General features: G+C 20.7%; 1 protein-coding gene across 1 annotated transcript; it reads left to right on the top strand.

The window, feature by feature from the left end:
• Positions 1 to 19,711: 19,711 nt before the first annotated feature.
• INS49_003124 (uncharacterized protein) lies at positions 19,712 to 20,174 on the top strand (the record flags this gene model as incomplete). The annotated part of the gene is made up of 4 exons (XM_043163920.1): positions 19,712 to 19,768; positions 19,827 to 19,901; positions 19,986 to 20,078; positions 20,169 to 20,174. The coding sequence occupies 4 exons, from the start codon at positions 19,712 to 19,714 to the stop codon at positions 20,172 to 20,174; spliced, it is 231 nt and encodes a 76-aa protein (XP_043032426.1).
• Positions 20,175 to 20,856: the final 682 nt, after the last annotated feature.

Below are 20,856 nucleotides of genomic sequence, written 5' to 3'. Positions count from 1 at the left end.
TAAGAATAAGCATAGCTGCTTAAGTAAATAATAAGGGCAGCAAGGGGCGGCTTTATTAGCGCAATGCTTATAGCCTTGCAGAAATTAGTAATAATGTGATTAAAGGCTAGGGTAAACATAGCTATATTGCTATAAATAAGAGTAGCAAACTTAACCTACTTAAGGATAAGGATATAGCCATTATTAGCAATAATTACTCCCTTTAAATAATACTATGTATTTCATAATAACGGTAAATTAGTAAATATATGCATATATTAAATATACTTATGCTTATAATAATAATAGCTAATGCAAAATGCATTGCAACCTTTAAGGATATAAATAGGCGGCTTATTAATTTTATAAAAAGTTATAATGCATAATTTATAAGGGAAGAATAGCTGCTTAGTAGATTGCTAATCCTTATTATTAAAATTGCCAAGCACTTAATACAATCCCATAATATAATATCCTTATACTTAATTAATAACTATAATAAACCTATATTAAGAAAGAAATAAGGCAACCTTAGGGGTTATATTGCTAGGGTAATGAGGCAGCTTGCTATCATCACCATTATTAGCAGCGGCTGCATTAAAGCCGCCATGCTAACCATTAAAACCCATAATAAAAGCCATTTTTTATTCTTTTCCTTATGCGGCGAGAGGAAAGCAAGTATTAAGGAGGATATTAAGGGATTAAAAGGGTATTAACAGGCCATAGGAAGGGCGCCTAGTAAATAAAATATAGATAAAGAAGGGTACGTTAAGGAACCGTTAAGGGATTAAGAGGGTATTAACGCGTTAAGGCAATAGCTTCTTAATGAAAAAGGGCGGCCATGAGGAGAGTATAATAGGCGCGAAGATAAATGGCTAAAGAATTAAATCGCGAAAAGGCTAAGAAACTATATAAATATTAATTAAGCTAGGGAAGGCTTCCTAGCTAGGGGTAAAATAAAAGCTAGGGGGGGGTAATTAATATAAATGGAGAAATAACTACAAGGGTAGTGGGAAGGTTGCGCAAAGGCAATAAAATAATGCATGCAATAGGTGCGTTATAATAATAGTATGGTATTAAAAAGAAGAAATTGCAAAGAGAAGTGCGCTCATAGGGAAGTTATCTTAGGCAGCGATAATATATAGTGCAAAGGCAATGGCTGCGGCAAGCAACGCCAATATATTAATAAAGACGCGCTACGGCTTAAGGCCGGCAATATACATAGCCTATGCGTAATTATAATGCATTAATAAAGGATTACATACATAGCAGCAACATTACCACACCATAACAGCACTGCACCATACCAAGCATAGCACATAAATACAGCCAATACAAGAACGGAATAAATAATTATTACTTCCAAGGCGAATAAATATAGCCCTAAGATAAATATACAATAAGGTAAATATATAATTAGCATAAGACCGCGAAAGCCCTAGGTTTAATTCCTGCTGCGCGTAGTATAAAAGTGGAAAGGAGGCTATATAATGGGCTTAAGCTATTGCCTAAGCTATAATACATGCCTATGCCGGGCCCATACTACACCTAACCCTCTTATATAACAAGGCATATACTTAAAAGATAAATCTAAAGTTAGGCCCTTTTAGGGCCCAACTTACTTTTTAAATATTGCAATTTATAACTCCTTTTAGGTACCTTTTAGCAAACGCTTAAGGCCAACCTATAATAATATTATTAATTAAGATGCCTAAGGATTCCCTTTACAACTTTTTAATATAAAAGATATAGCCAACCTTTTATTAATATCTTAAGATAATAAGCATATAAGCAAGTATTAAGCTTAACGCTTTATGAATTTATAACTTAGCTTAAAAACTAAGTTTAACTATCTTTATAATTATTAAAGGGCTCTTTGCAAAGATTTAAAGATTATTAAGAATTAATTTAAGCTTCTTTATAATATAATAGCTAAGTATTAAATTATTAATAACAACCTTTATAACTTTAATAAGATTAGCTTTATAATAAATATAATTACCTTATTAATAATTATTATATATATTAATAAATATAAAAAGGCTAAATTAATTTAACTTAATAATTAAGAATAAGTTATTAATATTAAATATATTAATATAAGTAAGTTATAAATTTTATTATTTATAATTATTTAAAGCGCTTATTATCTTATTAATTAAGTAATAAAGTTAGGTTTTTTAAATAATTAAGTTATTAAGCTTACTTTTAATAAATAAATAAATAATAAAATAAATTTAAAATAAATTTAACACTTTAATAAGCATATTAAGCTAAAAAGAAATGCTAATTATTAAATATTAATTATAAATAACTATAAAAGCTATATATTAGCTAAATTTAATTAATATTATAAGGATAATAAAATTATTATTATTAATATATTATTATATTTATTTTACTTACTTTAATTATTAAATATTGCATTATATTTATCTTTAAAGTATGCATATAATAATAAAATTAACTTTTTTATTTAAGTCTTTATTAACTATATTATTAAATTTAAATTCTTTCTTATATTTAAGGTAGCCTATAATAAGACTTTTATAGCAAACAATATTAAGTTTATATTTAAAGAAGCTAAAATTTCTCTTTAAAACCTTAATTTTATAATTTTTAAGCTTAATATTTACTTACAAACTTTAATATAATTCCTTCTTATTTCTCTTTAAAAATGGGAAACTTAAATATTATTAAATGCTTAATAAACTATTTAATAATTAAGTTTTATTAAAAGCAGGATTTCTACTTATTAAAGGAGCTTTCTTATATTAATTATAAAGGCTATTAATTAAATAATAAAGAGTATATAGGTAATAATATATAAACTTATTATTTTAAAGAATTAAGTTTATAATCTTAAGGATATTAATATAATACTTATTAAATATTAAAGGGCTAAAAAAACTTAAGTATAGCTTAAAAAAGCACTTATTATTAAGAAATCTTAAGCTCTTATTTAAAAGAAATAAAAGGGAAAGTAATTAGCTAATAAAATAAGTAATAATATTAAAAAGGCGGTTTATAATAAATTAATTAAATAATAATATAGTAATTATAACGAAATTAAATATAATATAAAAACTTATAAAAAAGATAAAAAAGGATTTAATTAATTAAATTTTAATTATATTATAGCAAATCCAGCTTAATTAGCATTAATTAATGTAAATATAGCTATTTTATTAATTTGCAATAAACTGCATTTTTAATAATATAATTAGTATTAATTAATGCTAAATGCATATTTCCTATTAAAAATCAATCCATTTAAACTAGCATTATATTTATATTAATGCATTTAAATTAACGAAATTAATTAAAAATAAGGAATTAAATATAATTAATATTAATTAGTGCTAACCTTTTATTAATTTATTTACCTTAACGTAATATTATAGTTAATAAAAGTTAGGTAAAGTTGGAAAAATCCAATACTTAGTAATATCCATTACTTAATAGTAAATTACGTTAAGCATAGCTAATAATATTAAGAAGTTATTAATTCTTATTAAAGGGTATATAATTAATAAAATGCTTGCTTAAACTTTAATTAACTTAGCTTATTATAAATATATTAACTTAAAATTATAGTTTATAACTCTTATATAAGGAGCAATATTAAAATACTTAATTACTTATTTAATAAGTATTTTAATAAGCTATATATAATAAAACCTTTATAATAATAACCTTTTTATTATTTATTGCAAGAACTATATACAAACTTGTGAAAATATAAAAAATACAAAATATAAAATATAGATATAAATATAAATACATAAAATTTTAAAAATACAGATACAGATATAAATATATAAAATTTTAAAAATACAAAATATAGATACAAATACAAATATATATATTTAAATACATAAATACAAAATATAAATATAAAATACATTATATATAAATATTAATTAATTAAATCTAGTATAAATTCTTTTAAAATAAGCTTAAAATTAGCTATTTAAATATATTTTTTTTAATTTTATATCTTTTTTTTCTAAAAAGCTATTACATATAATATAAAAGTACTTTTTTTTAAAAAGAAGCTTATCTTCTTATTTAAGTCTTATCTTATCTAAGTTTTTTTCCCCTTAAATATAAAGCATTTATAGCTTTTTAGTAAATTTAAATATAAATAAAATAAAATAAAAATTTAAAATGCTTAAATTAAATAGAATTTAATTAAAATTTCTTTCTTTTTTAAAATAATAAAATTTAAATTAAATATTATATAACTTATATCTATATTTATATTTTGTATTTTAAATACAAAATACAGATTTAAAATTTTAAAAATACAGATACAAATATAGATATAGATATAAAATACAAGGCCTATATAAATATAAATACAGATATAAATACAGTATTTAAATATAGATATAAATACATGTATTTATGTATTTTATATTTTTAAATACAAAATACACAGATACTATCACAACTCTTACTATATAGCATGAATATAGGTAATATTTAAAGCATTATTAAATCCTTACTAATAATACTTAAAAGTTTTTCTTTAAATACAAGGTATTTATATAAGATATAATAATTAACTTATAGTATTATAATTAACTGCTATAGATTAAGCTAAGGAAAGATTAAAATGGATTAATAATAAGCTTTATAATGCCTTATTAACTTTAAGATTAAATATAAATAAATATTATATATAACTTTAAAGATAATAATTATAAATATAATCCTTATAAGAATTATAAGTAAACTTTAAATAATAATAATTATTAAAAGGATAATCCTTAAAATAACTTTTATTATTATTATTAGCTTTAAATATATAATTATAAAATTTAAACTTAATAATGTAATTTATTAAAAATTAATATAGCTAATAAAGCTTATTATTATTAATAAAAAGACAGAAATAAAGCTTATATTAAAGATATATACTATACTTAGCATAACCTTAAGCTACCTTAAAAATGCCTTTATTAAATAAAAAGTATAACTTATATAAAATTCTTTCCTTATAATATATTTTTAATAAATATTTAAATTTAATAAAGTTAATATAATTTATAAAAACTTTTAATAACTTTTATAAATATATTAAAAATTTATATAATTTATTAAATAATAAAATAAAAATGTTTTTTAATATTTATTATTATATTAAAATTTAATTAAGTTAATTCTATATAGTTTTTCCCTAAATACTTAAAAATTAAGCTAAGGCTTATTACCTTTATTTTATAAATTAAATTAATATATTTATAATAATATACCTTAAAATTAAAATATATTTTAATATAAATCTTAATTATTAATATTATTATATAAACTAAATAATAATAATATTTATAAAGATAAAAGCATAAAACTTAAATAAAGACTTACATAAGGTTTTATATTTAATGCTTAATAAGCTATAACTTTGCTAATAAGCATTAAGCTAAAATTATATTAAAAAAACTAACTTAAGAATAATAATAATTAAAGCTTATAAAAAAATTTTTAAATTAAAAATAGCTTTTTTTAAGCTAGCTTAATTATATAAAAAGTAATTTTTAAACTTAAAATTTATAATAAAAATATAATTTATCTATATAATTATAATTTATATTATAAATAAAGTTTTAAATTAATATTATATTAATTATAAATATAATAATTAAAAGCTAAGAAAAAAATAATAATTTTAATCTTAAGCATTTTAAGGAAATTAAAAATTTAACTAATTAAACCTAAGCTATTTAAGCTTTAAATAGCTAAAATCTTATATTATTAACTATAAAGCTTAAAATAATAATGCTTATAAAAAAAGAAAAGAATAACTTTAAAAGAAAAAATATTATATTTATAAAAAAAAAGAATGCTAATTAATTAAATATTTAATTAATAAGCAATATTTAATAAAAAAAACCTACTTAATATAATATAAATATAAAAATTATAATAATAACTTTAATACTTTTTTAAGCAAGTTTAAAAAATATAAAATAAATAATAAAGATAAATTTTATAAATATAAAAATAAATAAAATTAAAATAATAATTATAATAATAATACTTATATTATAAAAGTAAAATTTAATAAAAAGGTTTATTATATAAATATTAATTTCCTAGTTAATAAAGCATTTATATATTAAATTATTAAAGATAATATCTTTTAAATAAAGATAATTATTATAATTAGCTAATTTATCTTAAAAAATAAATATAATTAAACTTATTTTTAAAAAATCCTGCTAAATATAAAAGCATTATTAATATTTATAGCTAAATATAAGTAATTCCTTATATTATAATAAAAGAACTTAAAATACTAAATTAATATAATTGCTATAAAAAAAGCTAAAATAAAATTTAATAATAAAATAATTATTAATTCGCTTAATATAATAAAGGTTTCTATCTTAATTAATTATATTAACTTTTATATTATTTAAATATAAACCTTATTCCTACTTTACTTAATAAATATAAATAAGCATTAAGTATATTATAATAATATTATAAATAAAATAATTTCTTTTAATAATATAATTATGGTTATAGATGTGTTATAGGGGGATAGCAGCATTATGAGTGATAGGCATTATGGGTAATTGGCATTAAAGCATTAATAGGCAAGGGTTATATGCGGTAGTACGTAACTACCCTTAAATAGTTTATAGCTAAAAGGAGGTTTTATAGCTTATGGCCGTAACCTTTCTTCCTTTTATATAGTTAATTTAAATATAATTAATTTGCTATTAATTAATGTATGTTAACCTAGCTAATATTAATTAGTAATTACCTATGGGTAATTATAAATAGCAAGGTAAGTAAGCAATAGATTTATATTGTTATTAATTAAGCGGCAATTATTGGTGATGGAAACTATTGTGATTAAATTGCGATATTTACGCTAGATAGTTAATATTAATATTATAAAGGTGGGCAATTATTGGTAATGGAACCCTACTTAATTAAGTGTTAGTAGCTATGCTATGATTAAAATTAATAGGAAGAGATTAATGGTGCCTTAACCTTTTTATTACAGAGATTTAATTTATTAATTGATAAGTTCTTGGTGGTGCCTTGGATTTATTAATTATATGGCGCGTTTTATTATGCAGTTAACGCTAAGAGTGCTTATGGTTATTTTATTTTAATGTAAATAATAATCTATATTTATTTAAGTTAATAAATATTTTTTAATAAATACTCTTTTATTGCATAATTAATATTTTTTTTTTGCATTTTAAAATAACCTTATTATATTTCCTTAGTTACTCTTTTTTTTTTCCCTTATATATAAATTATTTAAATATTTTAATAGCTTAGTAAGATGGCTGAATTTAATAGTAATGTTGAGGAGATACCCTTAGATATTAATGATGCTTTTATGCAAGAACTTTGGTTATTTTTTAATTTTAGCGAAAGGTTTTGAAGTTAATAAGTTAATCTTAGCTATTGGGATAAATTAATAATAAAGGTAAATAGTATAATTAGTTAAGTAAATGTTGCTATTCTTAAGTTTATGGAAGAAATGATAAGATGTTAAAACGTAAATAATGATTTACTTTAATGCTTTGTGGAAAACTTTGCTTCTTAGGATATAATAATGTTTAAGAAGTTAATTATTATTTAAAACTTTAAGAAATTCCTTTAGGAAAAAGGAGTTAATATTAAAGGAAGCGCTAGCAAGTAATGTATTGATTTGAAAGTGTTGCTTATGTATAATGAATGTTCTTTATGGTGAGAAAAAGAATTATATAAGGCGGCTAATATATATAAACTTTTTAAGTTTTATACTTAATAGCTTTAATCTTGGAAGTTAAAGATAATAAATATTTAAGAAATATTTACTATTTAAGAAATTTAAGAAACTTTAGCTTTTAATATAATTTTGTTGTTTATAGCTTCTTTTTATTAAAACCTAAAGTAATTAATTCCTTTTATTAAAGATAATGGAGGATTTTAAAGATTATAACCTCCTTATTCTTAATTGTTTATGGATTTAGGATAGAATATTATTTAATTAACTTTTTTATAGTAAGTATTATAATCATTATTTTATAAAAAGGAAACCCTTAATTAGTTAAATATAAGGGCTTTCTTGAGATATTAGGAGATATTATCTTAGTGGAGGCTAAGTTTATTAAAATACTTAGAAACTTTATAACTTAGGGAATAATTTATAAGTATTCCCCTTAAGGAGTTAATAAAGACTTTATACTTAGTATTGCCATTTATTGCAATATTAAAATCTTTATAAGCATATAATTTATATTAAAACCTACTTCCTTAAGAGATAGTAAATAATTTTTTTAGTGTTAATGGCAATGTATAATTTAATAAGATATAGGATAGAAATAAGAATTAAGGTGGTGAATTATATAATTTGCTAAATAATAAGATAAGGATTTTCCTTAATGTTTGCTAAATAATAAATATTAAACTTAAATAGTTTTATATAGTATTTCTCTTGATTTTTAAAAATTATACTAAGATTTATTATATTTATTATATTAATATAAGGTTCTTTATTTATAATATATACTTAAAGCTTAAAGCTTATTTTAATATAAAAATTAATTATTAATAATACTTTTGTAATTAAATCTTAATTATATTTAATAAAATGCATGTTAACTTAGGAAATGTTAATAAGCACTCTTAAAAGGTTCTTATTATAATGTTTAATAAATTATAACTATATTAATAAGCATTTAATGCATTTTATTAAGGGGATAACTTCTTATAAATGATGGTTATTCGCGCTTATATAGGCATGTTGAAATTATAGCATATATTTTTTAATTTTAAGTATTTATGCAAAGCGTTATTTTTAAAATTAAGATCTTCTTTTAAACTTAGTTTTTAATATAACGTTAATTAATATTATAATAAAGATAATTAAAGTGTTAATGGTAAAGGAAATAAAGTATATTATATTAACCGCTAATACTAAGATAATAGGCCATTAAGTTATGGTAAATATGGCTAGGGAGGCTTTAATTGTAATAACTTTAATTAAGGTAACTTTAATTAAAGTAACTTTGGCAATAATGGCTTTTATCTTTAATATAACTTTTATTATAATAATTAATAAAATATCTTAAGAAATAAAAAGTATTATATTTGCGGTAAGATTAGTTATTAATCTTTAAACTATTTATTGGTAGAATGTTGGCAATGCTGTAATTAGTACTTTATATAGGTAAAGTATGCTGGCTATAAAGCTATTAATATTAATTATATTGCATTCTTTATTAAGTATAAGGGACTTAATATAGGAACTATTTTTAATAAGGAAGAGAATAATTATAAGGATGGTATGGTATATTATTAAATCATTATAAATAATGCCTTTTTTTATAATTTCTTTTTAAAAAATATAATTATTAAGGAGGATAATATTAATAAAGATAATAAGGATATAATATTTACTTTTGCTTTTTAATTTACCTTAATTAGGAAATATGCCTATATTTAGTTTTAGAGTATTATTCTTAATATAAGTATTGCAATTTTTTTTATAGCGGGATATGAATAATACTTTGCTCTTTAATGCGAAGACCCTTTTATTTAACTTAATACTTTATAAATAGGAGAAGCACTTATTAAATTTGGTAAGGGATTATAGGCTTTATCTTTAGAAATGGTGATAGTAAAGGTTATGATTAATTTAATTACCTTTTATGTTATTAGAGAATATACCCCCTTCTTGCTTTATATAGGTGATATGGATAAGCTGTATATTTATTTACGAAATATAATAAATAAATTAGTTTAACGATAGTTAAATGGCTTTGAAAAGACATTTTTAATTACTTAAAAGTAGGGATATTTATGATACTTTCTATATACCTTTATTATATTTTTTATAGAAAAGGAATTATATTAATTGCATTAACGTTTTGAATACCTATTAGTTAAATGTTTTAACTACTTGCTAAAAAACGCTGAATATAATATAAAGGCAGAAACTTTAAAGATTATTATAAAGTTTTACTATTATTGCTAACTTTATGATTCTGCTTTATAAAGATTTAAGTTTACTTTAAAAGATAATTATAACTTTAATTATAAGATTATTATTAATATTATATATCTTTTTGGGAATAAGCTTATTCTTTATATTATTAATTTAGCAATAATATTTTAGGTAGCTTAGTTTCTTAAGTTACTTTTAATTAAAGATATATAGGAGGTACTTTATAAGTGCTAAATTAATACTTATTTTAGCCCTTTTAATTAAATTTTTTATAATATTAATATAAACTTTGCATTTATTAAATTCTAAGGGATAATATAAATAATAAGAATTGCTTATAAATAAGTTTTAATAAAAGCTTATTGGTTTATTAGCAAGATTAAACGCTATTATGCTTCTTTTTAATAAGCATTTAATATCTTATATATTAAGCTAATTACTACTTATATAAAAAAGGCTATTCTTTAAATAATAGTAAAGGCTATTAATAATACTTATAGCCCTTAAGGCATTATACCTATATTGCTTATTTTTAAGGCTTATTTATATCTTGTAAAAAACTTGGCTCCTATTCTTTTAACGCAAAAGTAAGCTAAAGCTATTAAGATAGCTATAAAGTTTTTAAGGAAAATAAATGTTAAATAATAAGTAAATATAGTTCTTAATATTTGCAATAAACTTGGTATTATAGAAACTTTTGGTTTATTGTTGTAAAATAATATAAGAGTATAGTAAGAAAAGGATAGATAGCAAGGCTTATATAAACTTTTTATTATTAATAGTTATAACTTTATTTTAAATTTTTTAAATAACCTAATGGTCTTTTAATTTATAATAATATAGCTATATTATTATAATGAGATAAAGAATATTATGATTTAAACTTTATAGCTAAATAATAATTTGCAATATACCGTATATTTTAAGCTAAATCCTTTAAATATATATTTAAATCCTTTAAGATTAAGGTAATAAGGATAACCTTTAAGAGTAAAGAATAAACTAAAGATTTTTATTAAAGCGTTTTTAGTATAAATATTTATTATTTAAGCATTTCTTAATTAAATATTTATTACTTAATGCAAAAAAGATAATTATAAACTTGCATTAAAGCTTTATTAGGATGGTATAATTGCTATACCTAGAGATTTATTTAAGGAATTTAATTATAAGGAAGTATTAAACTTAATTAAACGCAATGTCTTTAAGTTTATACTTTATAATAAAAAAATATATAGCGGTATATAATTCTTTAAGTTTTAAATAATATGCAAGATTAAGGGTAAGATTAAGAAGCCTTATAAGAAGTTATGCCTTATAATAACTAATTATAATAATTATAATAAAAAAGAAATTCTTACTTAATTTCTTATTATTTAATGATTAAGCTAACGACTTTTAATTGCTTTAGCATTGTTTTTTTTTTAATAAGAAATGCATATTAAGCTTTAAGATATTACTTAAGCTTATTTATAATTAAAGTTAAAGCTTAAATATATAATATTTGCGAGGTTATTGCTAAAGATTTATAATAAGTATCCTTTTAATATTATTATATATATTGTTAAATCTTTATATGGCATTGCTAAGTTTAATATATATTAATAAATAACGTATTATAAATATTATTATGAGGAACTGGGCATGGTTGTCTTTGCTTATAACTTATGCTTCCTTATTTTAAATGGTAATGTAAATAACTTTAGCATTATAACTATATAAATAGATAATACTTTCTTTATTATTATTTTAGCATTCTTAATAATAAAGGAAAAAAAAATTAAAAAGGTAAATATTTAGTATAAGCTAAAGATAATACTTACCCTTAAAATAATACTTAATTTTAATAATATAAAGATTATTATTATAAAGGATGGCATTATTAATATATATTAAAAGGGCTAAGGTATAAAGATTGCTCTTATTTAGATTACCTTTCCTAATTAAGAATAATAATATATTAAGTAATGGGCTTGTAATGCTTACTTGGCTTTTATTTGTTAATTAAAAGCTGTATTTAACCTATTTATAGCTGCTTAAATTGTTAATTTAGGTAAAGAAGATTATGCTAGGCTTAATAAAAGGCTTTAATAGTAAGCTGATTATCTTAAATGCAGTATATAATATATGCTACTTAACTTAATTATAGCTAAACTGCTTATCTTTATTAATAGTTTTTTTACTAATAATTAAGATCTTAGCTCTTAAATAAGCTTTATTATTACTTTTATTAATAAAACTTAAGGCGATAGCTTTATAAAATTAAATATTTATAGTAATATTATTTATTAATTCTTTATTAAGTGCAAGAAAGTTATTAAAAGTGTTTTAGCTTTTAAAATTTATGGTATAGTTTATAAATTTAATATAGGTATTGTTTTAATAGCTACTTTGCATTAAATTATTACTTATCTTAGCATTAATATTATTCCTCTTATAGTTTATATAAATTTATACTCTTTATATAAGTACTTAGTTAAGCTTAGCATAATTAAAGAAAAACATCTTATAATTAACTTAATGGTATTTTAATAGTTATATAAAAGATATAAGATCTTTAAAATTTAATAAATTGCTAATAATTGTAATTTAGCAAATGCTTTTATAAAGGGTATGCTAAATAAGACTCTTAAGTAGCTTATAAGTATTAATAAGATTATAATTAAAGTATAGGGATATATTAATTAAGAATAATTATTTACTTAAATAAAAAGAAAAAGTATACTAGGACTTAATGCATTACTTATTATTAGGGAAAAACATTTAAATGAGAGTTAATAAAAGTTAATAAGTTAGGATAATTATAATAAGGTTATAAAGAAAAGATTGCTAAAGTAACTTAGTCTTTGCTTTTATTTAGCAAAAGTATGCAAAACTAGCAAAAGTTTAAATCTTCCTTTTATTAGTTAACTATAAATTACTTTAAGGAATAATATAATATAGCCTATATTTAAAATTACTTTCCTTTTAAGGGTAAACCTTATAACTAAGATTTTTATAATAGTGCTTATGCATTAAGGGTTTAAGTAATAAGGGTTATTATTATCCCATAGGCATTTAAGTTGCCAGTTTATATTTAATAAGCGTCCTTAATTAGATTTCATAATTTAATATTTATATATTAGTTTTATATATATTTTTTATTTATTAATTTAATTAATATTAAATAATCTTTTAATACTTAACTTTTCTCTTTTATTTAAATACCTTATTTGCCAATTTTTTATAACTTATTTTGCTTATCCTTTCTTTATAATTAATTAATCTTTATTTAATTATAAAGATTAAGCATAATTAAGCTTAAGCTAAATTAAATCGGGGCATGTTATAAGCTAAAGATTAAATAATAATATTATTAATTTAGGGGTTTGGTTTAGTCCTTATTTAACTTAGGCGCTATAAGCGGTAAAAGCATAAGTTTATGAAATATATTGTAAATGAAATGTTTATATAGCAAAAGCAATAATTTATGCTTTGTTAATTAACGCAATTAAGGTAATTTGTTACGCATAACTATTAAAATAACCTTTATTTATTAATTGCGTACTTTAATGAAACGACCAACCTTTAACTCCTTAATAACGACCTAGGCCCTTTTATATGCCTGCCTTTTATGGGTACTTGGCATAATTAAATAGGCGCATACCTTTAATTAATTTAATAGATTAATAAATTTAAATTTAGCGGCTTTAAGTTTAATTTAACTTTTTTTTTTTATGTATTTTTTAAAGGTATGTATTAACCACTTAATTAAAGATTACTAGTATGGTTATGGATGTGCTATAAGGGGATAGTAGCATTATGGGTGATAGGCATTATGGGTAATTGGCATTAAAGCACCGGCAGGTAAGGGTTATGTGCGGTAGCACGTGACTACCCCTAGATAGTTTATAGCTAGAAGGAGGTTTTGCAGCTTATGGCTGCAACCCTCCTTCCTTTTATATAGCCGATTTAAATATAACCAGTTTGCTATTAATTAACGTATGTTAACCCAGCTAATAATAATTATTATATTAATACTTAAAAAATAAGGTTACTTATAGTTTTTCCTAAATTAAATTATTAATGCTATATATTTCCTTTTAAAAATAAAAATAAGGAAACTTTATTATTGCTTTAAATACTTATTAATTATATTAAATGCTTAAAAAAGCCAGCAATTTAAATATTAATAAATAAGCAATAATAAAGATTAAAAAGATATATTATTATTATTAAATAAATAAACTTATATTTAAGTATTTTAAGTTTATATTATATAATAATTATAAATTTAATTATAAAATCTTAATTAATATAATATATTTAAATAAATGCTTAATTTTTTATATTATAAATTAAGCTATTATTTTTTAAGGAGTAAAATTCTTAAAATCTATATTTATAAAGATTATATAATAAATATTATAAATACTTTAAATTAATATATATTAAGAATTATTAAATATTATTAAATATAATATAAAAATAAACTTTATATCCTTAAAATTTTATATAAAGGTATAAATAATGAAAATTAAATGTAAATAAGTTTTTATAAAGGTATATTAATTTATTAAGAAAGTTAAGAAATATTATTAAACCCTTAAATAAGCATATAAAATTTTATATATTAAATTATATAATAATATAAATAATAATGCTATTTTATAAATAGTTATAAAAGCTATTAATAATATTATTAAATTAAATAAATTAATTTCTATGCTTTTAGGTTTTAATGCCTATTTATAAATATTATATAAGTTATTATTATTATTATTAATATAAAAGTAAGTAAAAGTTATTTTAAAGGCTATAAAAATATTATAAAAAACTATAGCTAAATAATAAGTATAAAATGCATTAAATATTAAGGTTAAACCTATCTTTAATATAAAATACTTACTATAATATAAAGTTTGCATATAAAAAGAAAGAAAAAAATAAAAGGGTTTATATAAGGTTATTATTATAAATAGCCATAATATAATCTTAAATATGCTAAATAAAACCATAATATTTAAATTAATAATTATTTAATTATATTATTAAAATAATAATAAGGAAATATAATTCTTATAAGCAAAAGATTTAATTATAAAACCTTAAATACAACTTATTATATAATTATTATTATTAAAAATAAAAAATTATATTATTATATTATATATCTTAAAAAAAGAAAATAAAAACTATAATTTAGCAATTAAATTAAAATAAAATAAAGTTATTATAATATTAAGCTTATTATTTAAAGAATTTAATAAAAGAAAATTAATAACTTTATTATTAAAGGTATTTTTTAAATTAAGAAATAATTAATAAAGCAATATAATAAATATTATTTCTTTAAATCCCGCATAATATAAAAGGTAAAAGGCAAAATTATAAAACTATATAAAAATTTCTAATTTATTATTTAAGGTTATAATAATAATAAAAAAAAATTAATTTTAATGCAAAGCTTAATTATTTAAAGAATAAGTTAATAAATAATTCTTATACTTACCCCTTTATTAATTTAAGAAAAAAATATAATTTTTATACTTTAAGATATTATTTAAGCTTACCTTTAAATAAAGTTAAAATTATATAAAATAATCCTTATAAAGCTATTAAAGAAATTAAAAAATAAATACCCTTTAAGCATAATTATTTATATTATTTAACCGTTATATAATATAATAAAATTTAATATTTATTAATTTAATATATATTAAAAACATTATTAATAAAAGCTTAAAATAAATTACTTTATATATAATCCTTACTTAATAATTATAAAGCCTATATAACTCTTTAAAATAATAAATATATAAATAAATAATATATTAATTTTATTTATATAAAAATTTTAAAATAAAAAAAAGATTAAAATAAAAGCTATAAAATTATAAGGAAAATTAAAATAAAAATTAATTTTTAAAAACTTTATAAATTATAATAAGGCTTACATAATTATAAATATTATTAACTTAATTATTACTTAATAAAAGAAATAAACTAATAAACTTATTCTTATTAATATAATAATTAAAGACGCTCCTTAAAAATACCTTAAATAAAGAGCTTGCAAAGTATATATAGCTTTAACTTATTAATTAAAAGCTTTATATAATCTTTTAATAGCTATATAAGTACAAAACTTAAAGATAAAAAATTATAAAAACTTAAATATATAATTATTATAATAAATAAACAATATTATATAAGAAATTAAGTATATGCTCTTAAATCTTAAAATAATAAAACTCTTTATATTTATAAATAAATTATTTATAAATAATTAAAACTTAATATCTTAACTTAAATATATTATTATCCTTATAAATAAGACTTATAAGGAAATTAAGGAATTTATAATAATAAGTAATATTTTTTATTAATTATTAATAAAATATAAATATATTACTTAAAGTATATTAATAAGCAAAATTTATAATATAATAAATAAAGTAAATATTAAAATTTCCTTAATTATAATAATTAAAATAGCTATAAAATAATTATTATTATTAAATATACCTTTAATTATTTATATAAACTTATATAACCTATATAAATACCTTATAAAGCTAAGAATAATAAAGAAAAAACATTTTATAATTAATATTATATTATTATAAAAGTTATATAAGATAAGAAAGATTATTAAAGTAAGGTAAATAAATAAAAAGAATAACTTTATTAATATAATAATAAGATTAACTTTAAATATTATATTATAAAAGCTTATTAATAATAATAAGCTTTATATATAAGTAAATAAATTAATTAAAAAACTTAAAGTAGCTTCTTTTTGCTAAGGAAAGAGCAATTTATTATTAATATCTTTTCCTTTTAACCTTATTATTGCTAATTATAAAATTTATACCTCTTAAACTTAAACCCTTAATATAAATTTTAACCTTTTATATTTTAATTAAAACCTTTTTAATACCTTATTATATATAAAGATAACTTTATAATTATTAATATTATTAATAATTATTATTTTAAAGTTAACCTTATTATTATTATTATTGCTTTTTATTATTATTTATTAGCAATAATATTAAAATTAACTTTTATTAAATATATTTATAATTTATTAACTTTTCTTATAATTAAAGAATAAATTAATAATTATTATATAATAATTATAAAGTTTTGCATTATAAATATTTATTTTAATTATTAAATTCTTATAAAATCTTTTCCTTTTTATTATAATAAAAAAATATTAATAATAATTTACAAGAATTATTTAATATTTTTATTAATATGCCTTATAAGAATAATAATAATAAGTAAAATTATTTAATAAATATTGCATTTATTGCCCGCGTTAAAAATACATTTAATATAATTATTATTATAATTGCTATTAATATAATTAATATTAAAAGTAACCTTATTATAACCCTTAAATAAAATTAAAATTCCCTTATAAATATTATAATTATAACTTTAATTAATAAAATAAATATTATAATTATAACCTTAATTAATAAAATAAATATTATAATTATAATCTTAATAAATAATAAAATAAAAATTATAATTATTATTAAGGTTATAAAAAGGGTTAAAATCGCCTTAAATAATAAAAATAAAGATAAGCTTATTAATTTTATTAATTCTTATAGCAAGGTTATTATTAATAATACTTATTTAATAAATATTAATAAAGATATTAATAATAATAACTCTTATTTACTTAATATTAATAATAAAGATAATTAAAACTAAGTTAATAAAACCTTAATAAAGATTATAAAGATTGCTTTTAATCTTATTATTATATAAGGCATTAAAAAAAAATAAGCTGCTTATTAAGGTTAACTTTTATAAAATTATTAAAATTAATAAGCTAAAGGTTATAATTATAACTTAAGCTAAAATACTTTTTTTAAATAATATTATTATAATAATTATTATTTAAATTATTAATAAGTTTTAATATTAAAATAAATAAATATTTTTTAATAATATAATTAAAGAATTATATATTTATATTAAAAGCATTAAAACTTTTAATATAAGATTATATAGCATTTTTAATAATAAGAATTATTAAAATAATTACTATCTTAAATATTAAATTATTATAATTTTTATAATAAATAACTTAATAAGAATTTTAATCTTAAGTATCTTTTATATATATTAAATTAAAAAGATTAAGTTATTAAAGGATTAAATTATTATATTAACTTAAATTTAAAACTTTTTATATTAAACTATTAATAAGCATATATAAGGTTATATATAAAGAAACTTATTAAGAAATATATATTATTACTTAAGTAATTTAAGTAAAAGATAATTATTAAGAAAATTAAAAAGAATAATAAAAAGCAAGAGAAAAAGCTAATAAATAATTAAGCTACTTATAATACTTAATTTTAAAAAAATAAAAAATAATTAAAGAAAATTAATTTAAAGTAATATTAAATATATTTTAATAATAAAAATAAGGATAAAAATAATAATATTTATATTATAAAGATATATAATAAAAATAAATGCAAGTTAAAGAATTTAATATTAACTTTATAAGCATTAATTTTCCTTATAAAGAAGAAATTTAAAATTAAAGTCTTTATATAAAAATTAATAATCTTTATAAAGAAGTAATTTTAAAAGTTAAGTATTAAGAATAATAAGTATAATGTTTAAGAAATAATATAATAATAAAGATTATTAAGGTTTGCTTTAAAATTTATAAGTTATAATTTTAAGCCTTTTTAATAATGCTTTTTTATAATAAAGATTATATATACTTAATATATAATAAATTATAATTTTAAGCTAATTATAATAAAAATTATATATACTTATTAAAAGAAGAGAAAAACTATAAGTATTAATAAGTATGATCCTTATACTTAAAAGGCTATTTTAGTTATCCCCTTTAAGGTACGTAGCCTCTTAGAACTTAGATAGAATAACACTAATATATAATTGCTTCCTATACGATTATCGTACGTACGAGAGACCTACCAATAAGCGAAATAGTCTTGAGAATGATCTTTGTAGTCTTCGATGATATCTTTGCCGGACGACATTTGCTTGCAGAGTCAGCGCAGGGATCTGCTGTCAATCTGCGCTGTTTGATGTAGGCTCCAAAGTTGCTCAGTGAAAATGCTGCTGCGTGGGACCTGGTTAGTTTTGAATTTTGAGGGAGGGTTGCAGCCTAGATCGGCGATGCACCTTGCCCCATGCCTTCTGAAGTACCATCACTAAGTATCTCAGGCCAATATTTTGAGGTGGTGGACCGCAATGTACTTCGACCTAGCACCTAAAACGTTAATTGGAATCAGCGGTGTCGGCCAGGGGAGCCTGGAATAGGGTCAACTCGACTTCTGGCAAGCGAATCCTGTTTGAGCCAGGCTTCGCCTCTGTAACCAAATTCATCACATCTCACCTGCAAAGGGGCCTAAATGGCCGGCATGAAGGTCTGATTCACACGCCGCGGCGCCTCGTTCTCAGGATCTTTGAGGCATGATTGGTAAGCCTCACACCAAATCCTACATGCCAAGCATGTTGTGTGATGTCAAGCTGACATCTCGATCTGGACGGCGGGCGACGCAGTGTTCCACATGTAGCTAAGTTGATGTGGCGCGTGCGAGGCTTGATTTGTCGTGTAACTATGGCATGTGTACTTAAGCCGCTGGAATGCTACGCTGTCTTCTTCCTTTTTGTTTTCCAAAGGCCCGTGTTCCAAAACACGGTTCGATTCTGCTCAAATTTTGATCCTTGTATCGTAGTCGGAATCCATTGTTACACAGAGTGGGACGGGGAATGTCAGGGCGCAGCCGTAAGAAACCCGAGGATGACTCCAGTGAGGAGGACGTCGATGTGAGACCTTGTCGCACGTTCTTGTTTCATTATCCCAGCTAGACTAATATATGTATAGCAGTCTCCTGAATTCTCTGATAGTGCTTCTGGGAAGTTCCGTGGTCGCGTTCAGGCGTACGCAAGCCCAGCCGATGTGAGTTCTCAATAGTCTGGACGGAGTGATAGTAATTAGGCAGAAGTAATATAACACCTAGGAACGCAGCTGAATGCACTCTAGTTCCCGCAAGAGCCTCTGTACAAAGTCCGTCAGATTGTATACCTTGCAGTGCCAGGCCAGTCTCAGCCAGCCGGCCCGTACGTGGTCGTGTCGGTTAGTTCGGACAGAATGTATACGATCAAGAGGCAAGACAACGGTCAACTGCATTCTCAATTAGTAGCTGAAAATTCTTTGTTAGTCCAGGCTTAGTTGTGAGACAGTCGACTCACGTATGGTACATCCGATTCGACCGGCGAAAAGATTACAGATGGCAAATGTGGGCAAAATGAGCTGCTTGGCATTTCAGTACATGTACCTGCCCAATACGTAATTTTGCCGGTGCTCCTCGAGAGGGGCTCGATCTGCATTTCATCCTCGATGAAACATATATATAAGTACACGTTGAACGCACCTTACAACTTATAAAGATTCAGCAATTCATAAATCGGTTTTATGTGAAACCAAAATCTGGGCACTACTACGGAACGTCTTGCGAATTGTCTTCCAACGAAACGCCCTTGGTGCTACTTTCGCATGCTCAACTCCACGAAATTACCACGGAACGAAAATAAATCGGACACGTCTCAATTTTCCAAGTTCTGAGGTTCTCATAACTAGTGTAGATATCGATCATGCAGGCGCCGATGCAATTTGTGCGGAGATCGAGACGTGGGTTGCCTTGAAAACCCTCTCCCGGAGAAGCACAGGGAGTTTTTTTTTATTATTATGCTAACCTCGTAACAGCTCAGCCAGCAGGCTATGAGTTCTCTGAGTTCCGAATCGACCAGCGGACTCGAAAAAGTGAGTCTTCTAACAGCACTGGATATGCCTAAAAGGCTGCTTTACATCTGTCTGATACCGGAGGTTCAGTTGAAAGCTTGCGTAGGGGATA

Source organism: Diaporthe citri (assembly GCF_014595645.1).
Source record: "Diaporthe citri strain NFHF-8-4 chromosome Unknown scaffold_1, whole genome shotgun sequence".
In the NCBI taxonomy this organism is placed as follows: Eukaryota; Fungi; Ascomycota; class Sordariomycetes; order Diaporthales; family Diaporthaceae; genus Diaporthe; species Diaporthe citri.
Note: the sequence above shows the minus strand (reverse complement) of the source record. Positions and strands in the feature narration are given on the sequence as shown.